This window comes from Cricetulus griseus, chromosome 2 (assembly GCF_003668045.3).
Source record: "Cricetulus griseus strain 17A/GY chromosome 2, alternate assembly CriGri-PICRH-1.0, whole genome shotgun sequence".
Lineage (NCBI taxonomy): Eukaryota > Metazoa > Chordata > Mammalia > Rodentia > Cricetidae > Cricetulus > Cricetulus griseus.
In genome coordinates, this window is record NC_048595.1 from 7,953,630 (window position 1) to 7,965,638 (window position 12,009).

The following is a 12,009-nucleotide window of genomic DNA, read 5'->3' on the forward strand; positions in this document are numbered from 1 at the left end:
AGAAAGAAAACTTCGACATGAACAGATTTAGGAAATAAACAGTCCTTAAGTGATTCTTAGAATATTTCCTGGACAATGTCCAAATTCTTAAGATCAAAAGTGGCAAAGCTGCATCTGCTACTGCTTTCCAAACACACTGAGCACGATTCACTGGATGACTACATCAGAGACGACAACAAACTCAAAGCACCAGCAGAAGGCACAGCGGACTCCCAGCTGGTCTCCAACAGAACAAGAGCCATTTCCAAGACCACAACACCAATGTGAAATCACCAAAGTGTCATATGGATGGGTGTCCCCCGAGCCCCCAGCATATAATGTAACTCTAGGCGCTGTGGCTGTGGTGGCAGAGGAATGGAGACAGTAACATGTCCCTGCAACGGATGGGCTTACAACTTGATGCTTCTTCAGTTGTGGTTACACATTTCAAGGTTAAATTAGACTAATGTGCATGATTTTGGAATTTGGTAGGAAAAAAAAAACATATCAAAATTTGAAATTTTAATCTGAACACCGAAATAAGCCTGGTGTAAATGAAGAAATAAGCTTTCCTTATCTATTCCGAGGTGGCAATGGATCCCCAGTGTTTACATCTGGGACTATGCTAACAAACAGTCTCTGCCAGGTGGTGGCAGCACATGCCTTTAATCCCAGCACTCAGGAGGACCTCTGGGAGTTCGAGGCCAGCCTGGTTTACAGAGCGAGTTCCAGGACAGCCTGAGCTGTTACACAAAGAAATCCTGTCTCCAAAAACCAAACAAACAAACCAGCCTCTCTGGGAAAGACATTGTGCTTACAGATGACCTTGGTACAAGACGTCACAGAATATCAGCTGGGCACGTGTAATCCATACACTACAGAGACAGAGGACTTCTAGACTTGGCTTTACAAACATTAAGAAACAAAACAAAAGAACAAAAACAAAACCTGAAATAAATGAGAGGAACCAACTCATGATCAAAGCCATAACCTTGGAGCCAATGACTACTACTAAATATACACAGTAAACCAGTTCTGCTATAAAACAGAAATAAAATGCCTTCCTTCTGCTGCCTACTAATGAAAACGGTTGTCCGTTAACTAAATTACCACTTTATTCCTCACTATCCACAATCAATACCCACTGTAGGGGGGAACGCTTGGAAATAGGGAAAAGAAGCCAGTAGAAAGTCCTGGCACATCTCACCTGGCCATTGGGTTGTAGGCCTGAGCCAGGGCCCAGCACGAGCGCAGGGAAGGCGATGAGGAGTCCTTCAGCAGCTCCAGACTCAGCCGTCTCAGCCACTCCAGCCAGTCATCTTTCGAGACCCTTCTGGCAGCTCCCCACGCCTGTGATACCAGAGGTGACAGTAAGAAACCATCAGCTTTAAGGGCCAATTGCAGAGTGCTATGCCACCATTATCCTACTTTTGATTTGTAAATTCATACCTATAGTTCCTCCAGAACATAAAAGACAAGAGATTTAATTAAAATACATAAAGCAAAAGTAGTAGCCTCCGGAACACAGCACAGTGTTAGGAAAGTCCCATTTGCCATTGGGTGCTGGACTCCCTCTGTAGAACCAGCAGAACAGGTCTGTTACAGCCAGCTTGCCTTCAATGAAACCTAACGACCACTGCAGTGCAGATGGGAGCTGGGCATATGGCACAACTCAACTGACAGAGAAGAGTCTGTCAGAAGGAAAATGATCAGGTGTGCGTGAGACCACAACAGGTGACTGGGAGGCTTTCCTCAGAGCACAGGTGGGCTCTGTAGGGGCTGAGGTGTGGCTTACTGCTTGAGCACCTCCTGTGTGAGGTCCTAGGTTCCACCTCTGGCACCAGAAAGTCTTCCTGGGGCAGCTTGGGCAGGTGCGTGGAACATCAGACTCTGGAGGAGTCCAGTGTAGTGGTCAAAACCACACCCAAGAACTCAAGAGGCTTGAATTCAAGTCTCAGTGATGTAACTTTTGGCTCTCTAATCTTTGGTAAATACCCTGTGTCTGCCTCCTTATCTACTAAGTGTGCATGCAAGCTTCCACGTCACTGAGCATCGTAGGGATTTACTAACGCGTGTAATGAGCTTCAGTAGTGTTTATCACACTAGGGCAGTATGAGTGTTGCTCTCTGAAGACTGAAACCTGTTTGGAATCCTGACCTGGCCACTCAGCTATAACACTGGAGTCTTAGGCTTCTCATCGAACTGTATCCAGACAGCCTAGCTCAAGCAGATGAAAAAAGTGGCTGCTAGCTTCAACATGGCATGGACCTGAATTGGGCTGAGCTGTATTACTAGGTCCCCAATTTCTGGACATGTTCTTGAACTTGCAGTACTCCCTACTCCACCTTAAGTGCTGGGGAGACATGCATGCACCGCTGCACCTCAAAAATAAGGAGTAGATTCCCAGCACCACAGAAAAATACAAGAAACTTTCAAAAATTTGATAAATGCACCAACCCCTAATTATGATTACATAATATATGGAAGCATATTTTTACTTTCAACAAAAATGGATTCAAGAGTCAGCTATGGAGGATTTTGCTTAGGGTTTTGGAACCTGATCTGTTCTTGGGAAAATAAACTGAAAATTCCTCCTGCTGTCTGACTGGGTAGAGGCTGCAGAGCTCAGGCTCAGGGCAAACACTGCTCTTGTAGAAGATGGGAGTTTGGTTCCCAGTGCTCACATCAGGCCGCTCACTCCCAACGACCTCTGTCTCTAGCTGCAGGGAATCTGATGCCTTTTCTGAGGATCATGGATGCCACAGGCACAAGCCATACTCACAAGCAGATACATACGTAACAAATAACTTCTTAAAGACACCCTCATCTTGAGTGCCAAGGAAAACTTGCAGAAATAAACCAGACTGTGAGGAGACATGTGCAAGGCAGAGCAGAGTTCCAGAGTAGGGGTGGCTGCCTGGAGAGATGCTCTGATCCTGTGTACAACAGGTATATGCCGGTGCAGATATACTTCTCATCCCTTTGCCTGTTTCCCCTTTTGTGAGGTGTTGCCAGATAGCCCCAATAACCATGTGTCAACGCTCTGTGACTCATGACCTTGGCTCTCCCTTGAAGGAGCAATTAGGACATCCCCAGATGGAAGGTAGCGTTCCTCCTAACCCATGGATATCTGACCCCTTCCATCTTAAAGCAGCAAGCATTTCTCTGCTCTCTGTCGGGGAGTAAAGTCACTAATAAACTTTTACTGTTTAATGCTGGGTGTAAGTGCAACCCCCCAGGACTGTATTCAAATTTGTATAGGCTTGGCCAAGAGGAAGAGTCCCGAAGACTCAGCCTGCCTGTTTCTTTACCTCTCTCAGTGGCTGAGAGTGAGCTGCTAATAATTAGAGAAAAGCACCAGGCTGAAAATCGACCAGGGGGCTGCTTACAGTCTCCAGAGGCGCTGAAGAGTGATGCAAAGTGTGGAAAACCAGCAGGATGGTGTATCTAAAGTTGGTGAGGTAACTGTGTTTATTCTGCTCCGGTTCCCCAGAGAAACTTTGAAACGGCTTGCTTTCAGGAACATATATGATGCACACATGGCAGAAAGCTGGCCATATTGCAGGCCGGGGTCAGCAGAGACAATTTAGTACTCACTAGAAAAATTCTAAAAGTTAGATATTCAAAGTGTGGTCCATGGACCAGAAGTATCACACACGTACCTGGGAGCTTGTTAGAAATATAGTATCAGGCCTGACCTCAGACATTCTACATAGAGTCAACATTTTAGTAAGATCCCTAGGAAGTAGTAAGCCCAATGAGAGGGCGGATAGTTAAAAAACACACTGCTTTCAACAGCCCACATCAGTTTTTAATGGCTAATTAGGGGCTCACCAGCTGCTGTGGTTTAAATATGAAATGCCCCTCACGGTTCATGTGTTTGAACACCTGGCTCCCCAGCTTGGGTGCTATTTGAGAAGGTTACAGAACCTTTTAGTGGAAATGAATCACTGGGGAAGGGCCTGACGCTTTCATAGTCCACCCCAACTTCCTGTTCTGTCTCTGCTTCCTGAGTGAGGATGCAATGTGACCAGTCAGCTTCCTGCTCCTGCTGCCATATCTTCCCTGCCATTTTAGACTATGTCCCTCTGGGACTGTAAAACAAGATATGCCCACCTCTTTAGGTTGCTTTTGCTAGAGTCTTTTTATCAGCACAGCAGTAAAAGAAACTAAGATGCCAGCTTTGTTCTCATGGGAACAAAAGGTCCTAGTTCTGAGGAAACACAAAGATACTTAATTGCCTACATTAAAAAAGGAAAATTATAGCTGGGTAGTGGTGGTGAATGCATTTAATCCAGCACCCAGTAGGCATAGGTCTGTTCTACAGAGTTAGTTCCAGGACAGTCAGGGCTACACAGAGAAACCCTATCTTGAAAAATAAATAAATAAAAAAAGCAAAGACCCCTCACAATCGTACTGCCTCGGTCTCTTGTGGGACAGGACTACAGCTTTGTGTTACCATGCCTGGTACTTCTGCTTCTTGTGACCTGAGCTTGGTTAATAGTAAGGACTGTCTATAGGATAGCAGGGACACAGGGGACTGTGCCATCACCTCCGTGCAATAGTGATTTTTTTTTTAATGCTTTAAAACTTATTTACTTATTGCTGGTCATGGTGGCACACACTTTTAATCCGAGCAATTGGGAGGCAGAGGCAGGCAGATATCTGTGAGTTTGAGGCCAATCTGGTCTACAGAGTGAGTTCCAGGACGTCCAGGGCTGTTAAACAGAGAAACCTTGTCTCGAGAAACAAACAAACAAAAGCAACAACAACAAATTACAGCTTGATGGAGCTGAAGAGATGGCTTAGTGGTTAAGAGAACTTGTTGTTATTGAAGAGGACCCGGGTTCGATTCGCAGCACCCACATGTGGTTCACAGCCATCCATAACTCCACTTCCAGGAGATGCAGGATTCTTGTAATCAAGCATGCACATGGTACAAATACATACATGCAAAATACTCACACATAAAACAAAAGGAGTAAATCTAATAAATTAAAAAAAAATTACAGCTTGGTATGATGGCTCCTGCCCCTAATCCCAGCACACAGGAGGTAGAGGCCACTCTGTGCTACAGAAGCAACAACAAAACCTCAGACATGCCAGCAGGCAGCACATGCCCAGACTACCAACTGGGTGGCTGGAGCAGGAGGATGGCTGTAAGTTCAAGGTCAGTGAGTTCAGGATTAGCCAGGGATTCATAATATGACCCTGCCAGAAAGCAACAGCAACAATAATTCCAAGACAAAATAAAGCAAACAAAAAATAAGCAAAGAAGCAAATGAATGTAAAAAAGTCAGATACAATGGCCTAAATTCATGATGCTGAGATTTTTTTTGAGAAACAAAAGCTGATTGGTTTCTTTAAAGGTTTTGAATGAGAGGGAAAAACAAAACAGAGCTTTGCTTCCCAAGCTCCCTGGAAACAATGGACCTGCCTTTTGGAGGTTGATGGTGCTGACATGCAGTTTCTTCATGGGTCCTGTTTCAACTGGTCCACTGGCCAGCGCATCTCCTTGGCCACTCCTGAGCATTCGGTGCTGGTAAATCAGAGGGTCTTCCTCCTCATCAGCGAGTGTGAACCCCTGCAGGGAGAGCTGCAGTGAGACCTCCACCCGATGCTCCCAGCTAATGAAACACGCAGGAACCTCAGTAGATTCCTGCCTGGAAGAGCCAGGATTTCAACAAGCAGGACACATTGCATGTATGCACAAAACAGCCACAGGTGGCTGGGCTCCCCGTGGGGGTCCCTGACAAATCTTTAACAGGTAAGTCACAAAACGAGGCAAAGGCAGACAGAGAGCAGGAATCAAGTGACTAAGTGCCGTGAGCACGGACGGCACTCAGCTTGCTGCCTGTTTTCATATAACCTAAGAGGTAAGAATTACTATTATTTTTTTTGTAACACCAAATGGTTAAGAAAAAAATTAATTCTTCAAAGATATGAAGATTGTGTGAAACTCAAATCTCATTGTCCACAAAAAAATCTAACTAGACTGAGGCCAGGCTCATTAGTTCTGTGCTGTATGTGGCCACTTTGCAGTCACATAGGCAGAAGGGAGAAGCTTCAACAGAACAGAGAAACCACAAAGCCTACAATGCAGAAAGAAACTACCTTCTGCAGACTTGTCTACCAGTCCTAGCCGGGGCTAAAAGGCTAGCCTCAGCCTGCCCTTTGCTGTGATGAGAATGCTAAGACTCTTGGGACCTCAGGGCGGAGGGGCGCCCACTCACCTTGACGATTCTGCAGATGAGCACGTCATAGCGCTGGTGATTGATCCGGTGTCGTACCAGGACTTTATTCACCATTGGAATGAAAATTTGGTACTGTGACAGGAGGGGGAAGACACCAGAAACATTATTCTGGAGAACAGATGGTGGAGCACAGTGCTTACAGAGAGGGTAGCTACATTGCTGTGCTTGGCTGGCTCTGTGGGAGTCCATACAACTTCTTTCCCCACCCCAGCTGTAATGCAAGGCCAATTCCCATCACCTTTCATTGGCTTTCCTCAGAATGACACTTAACCCACACAGGTGCTTGAATTAAAACTGGCTGAACAAAGGAAGAAGAACAGGAAAAAAATAATTTCCTATCCTCCAAGAGTGGCCAAGATCCATATACTAACCTATGTATTAACAACTGGATATTTCACAAGGTTTTCTTTCCAAACAAGGCACAATAACCTGGTCTGTTCAGGAGCCCCATCTTACCTTCTTCCCCAGCTGAAAGACAAGTGAAGACAGTGTGTCCATGGCTGTGGAGCGCAGCTCCGGGCTCTGGTCCAGCGTGCGAACGATGGGGTGAATGATGCGGGAGGCATAGTCAGTGAAGTCTAGGGACTCTGTCAGGCGGTCCACTGTCTCCAACGCTGCCCTACAACAAGTGAAAGCTGAAGGCTACCCTAACAAAGCCCCAAGGACGCAAAGGAAAGGCTCTGAGGTACTATGGGTGACACCAGAAGGGCAGCAACAAGATCTCCATAATCTGGGACATCTCTGAACTAAAATAATGGGAGCGGAAATGAACAAAGCCACAGAGATGGCCTGGTAAATAAAACAGGGTGCTTACTTCCTCGATGGCAGTGGGACTTCAGGGGCATCAAACAACTTCACAATTGGAGGCAACAACAAATGCAGGTAGTCATCCAGGTTGGCACCAAACAGCTGGATGGCTGCCAATAGCTGCAAAAGCAAGCAAGAGCATGATGGTGAACAAACGCATGAAGGCAGCAAGCAGCTTGTGACCTGGCTGGGGCAGTAAACGGAAAATTAAGAGCTCCATGGGAATTCTGCACAGCCCTTGTCCAACAGCCCTGGACTACATTCTTTGTTGGTGCCCTCTCCCCCTTATTTTATGTGAGTACATGCTTCTACGCTTTCTCTGCTCTGTTTTTGCTGATGTGAACTGGGTGCTAGATAACATAGCTGGCTTGAGATGAGCCTTCACCAAGACCAACTATCAAAGGAGACAAAACAGAAGGATACTCAAGAGAGGACTTGGAGCACTCTGCAAAGTCTGCAAGTGTTAGGTGTCCTTGTTCCTGGGATTTGGGTTTATTGAGCACACATCAGCTTGTCACCCATAACAGGGTCTCACAGCTCAGTTATCACCCACAGACTCTGAGGCTAGGAACCTCGCTCACCTTGATGGAGACGATTCGGCCTTGGCTGTTGTCATGCATGAAGACACGCAGCATGTGTGGGATCAGCTGGGGCAGGTAGAGCTTAAATTCCCCGCCAAGAGCCACCACAATTTGCTCAATGAGAAGAATGATTGTGCTCTGGATTGAGGTGTTCATGACCCAGAATTCCTAGAGGGAGACAGAAGGGCAGTTGGGTGCTCATTTGCTCAAAGTGAACCTAGAAATGCGATGGCTAGAAAGGCAAAAACGTAATGAGCCCTCTACCCAGGTAACCTCTTCCCATCTTCCTGTCACTGCATGGCGGTAGCCATGGAAACAAATGATACTGCGCCTCCCAGGTGCCGCATGCCCCAACTCCTCCATGCTGCGTCCATGAGTCCTCTGCCAGGAAGCCCAGTGTGGGCTCAGTTAGGTCCTCTCTTTCTTTCACTTTCTCACTTTCCTGTTCTGCATTCCCACTTTGGATCCCTCTGCAGTTTGTCTTCAAATGATATTAATTTACTCTGCAAGCATCTCCTGCTAGACTCCCGCTTTTTGAGGGCAAGAGATCACTCCAGTTCATCTCTGATGCCTAGAACCTACCAGAGCATCTGGAATACTCCAGTCATCAGACTGTTTACAGCCTAGTCTCTCCAAGATCTCCGAAGGGTGTGGGTCCACATGTTACTGGGGTACAGTCTTATCTCTACCACAAGAGAACCCAGTATCTCTAAGATTTCATGCCCTTTCAGAATTTCACTTGGCTGGGCAGTATCTAACACCTGTTGCCTAAAAATCTGTCCATCAGGCCTGGGTACTGCAACAAATTAGCTACTTCCCCATCCATGCAATAGCAATCCATAGAAGTTACTGATACAAAAACCTGGCCATTGGCTCTGGATTCTGCCTGGGAACTAACTGCGAGGCAAACTGGCTCAGGCCTCCAACTCCACGAAAAGCTGTCATCTCCTGTCACTTCAAGGCAGACCTATAGCTTTCTTCAGAGCCTCTGGAGCACAAGAGCGAAGGTGACGGCAGCACACACACCAACACTTGGGGTCTGAGCAATGCACACAGGTAGTAAGAACAAGGGAAACCAAACTAGAAAAGGCTGCTTAAACTTTGTCTGCTGGAAAACACCATTCTCAGGAAAAGCTGTTTACTCTCAGCAAGAACACGGTGGGTCTGTAGGCTGCGGTTTGTCTGATGTTCACCCACTTGGACTGCACTTGCCCTCTTCAGAGAAAACAGTTTCCCAACTCTACCACCACGGTCTCTTCACAGAGGTTTCTTTACTCAGAAGCCAGCAGCCTGCCAGGGGATGTGGGCTAGATCATTCATTGCTTACAGGCTGTTCTCTTCCCCGGGCTCGAGGGAGCTCATTAAAATGTCCAGGATCAACAGCCAAAGGAAGAACACCTGCTCTGTCTTCTCCTGGGGACGACCTGAAGCTGCATTCCGCGGGGAGCCCCTCCTCCGATGCCTGTGCACTGACCATCCTTCTTTGAGGGAGTGGGGGTGAGTCAGAGGGCTTCAGCTTCCTACCCTGAGCACACAGGGTTCCTTCCTGCCTTCCCTTCCCCAAGGCCACCCACTGGGCAGTTAAGCACTTGGCCTAACTCTTCCTTGTACTGAGGCCTCCATGGTAGGAAATGGGAACACAGCAGCTCTTAATGATTTATACATGTAGGGGCTGTTCAGTTCTGAACTCAGGCACTGGGAAGTTCCTCCGGGGAAGGGAGCCATCTTGATATTGGCACTGCTGCTTCCAGCAAGCTAACTACAAAGAAAGCCTCCCACACAATCATTCAAATTGCATAGAACAGTGCTTCTGTTACCAGGGTAGATTCTAGCACTTGCTTAATGCATGCTATGAAATGCCAGGCCCTGAGTCCTTCCTCAGGTGCCATTTATGTCTTTGGAGGTTACAGGGCAAAGTAGCACCTTGTTAGTCAGTGCCCAACAGGTACTTCAGAGGTCTAGGAAAAACCAATTCCCAATTCTCTTGAGCTGTGGTTTATGGGTAGTAAGGAAGCAGGGGACTTTGTGGGAATAAGAAAGTAATGTTGCAATACTGAAGTGAAACTGCTTTGTTGTGTGTTGGGCAAATAACTCAAGAATGTCTCTGGAAGAATTATTACTTCAGGATTTCTCTTCAGACTTCAGACTTCTATTCTCGTACTTGGGAGCTGGGAGCTGGGCGCCTACAGCATCCATCCCCATCTACCCTGCTCCTCAGAATCTAGTAACCGATACAGTCACTGTAGAGCCCTAATGTCGACAATCAGTGCAAAAGCTCTACAGTGACCTGTGAAGGAAGTATCCAGTTACTTGTCATTTCTGGGCACCCCTTGACCCAAATGCAGTGAACGTGTACTCACTCTCATGAGGGTGACAATTTCATCCATGTAAGGGCGGATGTGGCTCTTCACAAAGGACACCAGCATTCCCAGCTGCTGGAACAGAAACTGAAACAGACAGGAGATCAACTAGTTGGCACCTGAAGGATGCAGAATTTATAGGCTTACACAGGATGAGAAAAGACAACTATGGGGCTGAGTTCCACAGCATCCCATCTACTGAAAGTATGCTCCGAGTAGACTAAAACCTCATCAGTGAGGGGTCTCACACACTAGGACAGCCAGTTTATAGGATGGCAGGAGCTCCAGGCCAGACTAGCTGGTTTACAGGGCCTTGCCACCTCCTGTGCCTGCCTGTGTGGTGGGTAATTGCAGACAGCAATGCTTTAGTCACAGACTGTCCCAAGGGCCATACATGGAAAGCACCAGAGCAGGGGGCTGAATGCTTCCTGTGTTGTGACTTCAGGAGCACAGGATTTTAAGTCACTAAAGACGTTAAAAAATGAGCATGAGGCCAGACATGGTAGTACACACCTTTAATCCTAACACTTGGGAGGCAGAGGCAGGAGAATCTCCATGTGAGTTGGAGGCCAGCCTGGTTGATATAGAAAAACTCCAGGACAGCCAGTACTATACAGAGAGACCCTGCCCCAAACAAACAAACAAACAAACAACAACAAACCTGGCATGTTTGTTAGTCAACTACAAATATAAATTGGCCTTAATTTGCTACTACTTACTTTCCAAAGTATGGGCATGGTGGTACACACCTTTAATCCCAGCAATCATGACACTTGGAGGTAGGTGAGTTTTGGAGCTCAAGGCCAGACTGATCTATATAGTGAGCTTTAGTCTACCCAGAGCTACATAGTGAGAACTTGTCTCAATAAATAAGCGAAAACTCATTGTGGATATTATAATCAATTTATTAGTAATAAATCAATTACTTATTTTTTGACAGTGTCTCATGTAGTTCAGGTTGGCCTTGACCTTCTGATTCTCCTGCCTCTACTTTTTTTTTAAAAAAAGATTTATTCATTTATTTATTATGTGTACAGTGTTCTGCCTGCATGTATCCCTGAATTCCTGAAGAGGGCACCAGATCTCATAGATGGTTGAATCACCATGTGGATACTGGGAATTAAACTCTGGAAGAGCAGCCAGTGCTCTTAACCTCTGAGCCACCTCTCCAGTCCCCTGCCTCTGCTTCTTAAATGCTGGATTTGGAGCATGCCATTACTACTTCTAGCTTTCAATAAGGTCTTAAGATATCTCAAAGAAAGTGTGAGCCAAAATGAGCAGCAAACTTGGAGAGGGTTTGGAAAAGGAATAAGGAGATTCTATCTAGGGTAGTATCATTTTTAGTTATTATTTTTGGTTGCTGTTTTTTGAATTTTGAGACAGGGTTTACTCTGTAGCCCAGGTTGGACTCTTGCCTTAGACTGACATACTGGGATCACAGGTGTGAGCACCAAACCCAGCAGGTGGAATCCTAAAACTGTCAGAAGGGCTGCTACCCACTAAGTAAACCAGGGACCAGGAAGGGCCCAGGTAAGGAAACGGGGATGAGTTTGAACAGTGGGAACAGCAAGCCTGTGCTCAGAGTACTCAGGAGGCTGAGGCAGGCAGATCAACAGTTCCAGGCCAGCCGGGAGCGCAACTCTGAACTATTGAGCAAGATCCTATCACAACAAATAAAATATTGAGTTAGCACTCCTGGAGCTCATCACCTGTAGAAGTGAGGGCAAGACACACAGAATCAGGTTCAAAGACAGCCTGCATCAGTTCCCTAACAGGGACTCCCATGGCTGCGAAAGTGTTCAGACCCCACCACCACATGGCGCAGGTGAGCCAGCAGAGCCAGCCCACCTATCTCAGCCTGTCCCTCACCGAATCATTGCTGGCCCTTTTATGGAAAAGGTAAATGGACAGGAAACTCTAGATAAAATGGCATGTCAGCTAAATTTGTTATAAGAACCTGAAAGAAGATGGAAAACCTAAGCCAGAGGCAAAGTAGGGTACTGGGCAGCCGGGGGGTCGGGAAATCAC

At 46.5% G+C, this 12,009-nt stretch overlaps 1 protein-coding gene across 1 annotated transcript in view; it reads right to left on the bottom strand.

Annotated features, from left to right (window-relative positions):
* Mtor (mechanistic target of rapamycin kinase) overlaps positions 1 to 12,009 on the bottom strand; it is a 112,489-nt gene that overhangs the window by 70,008 nt on the left and 30,472 nt on the right. The window contains exons 20-26 of the mRNA XM_027398207.2: positions 9,982 to 10,068; positions 7,622 to 7,789; positions 7,048 to 7,160; positions 6,690 to 6,852; positions 6,213 to 6,305; positions 5,417 to 5,563; positions 1,187 to 1,329 (exon numbers count right to left, since the gene is read on the bottom strand). Of these exons, the coding sequence (XP_027254008.1) occupies positions 1,187 to 1,329; positions 5,417 to 5,563; positions 6,213 to 6,305; positions 6,690 to 6,852; positions 7,048 to 7,160; positions 7,622 to 7,789; positions 9,982 to 10,068 (914 nt within the window). The remainder of the gene's footprint in view (positions 1 to 1,186; positions 1,330 to 5,416; positions 5,564 to 6,212; positions 6,306 to 6,689; positions 6,853 to 7,047; positions 7,161 to 7,621; positions 7,790 to 9,981; positions 10,069 to 12,009) is intronic.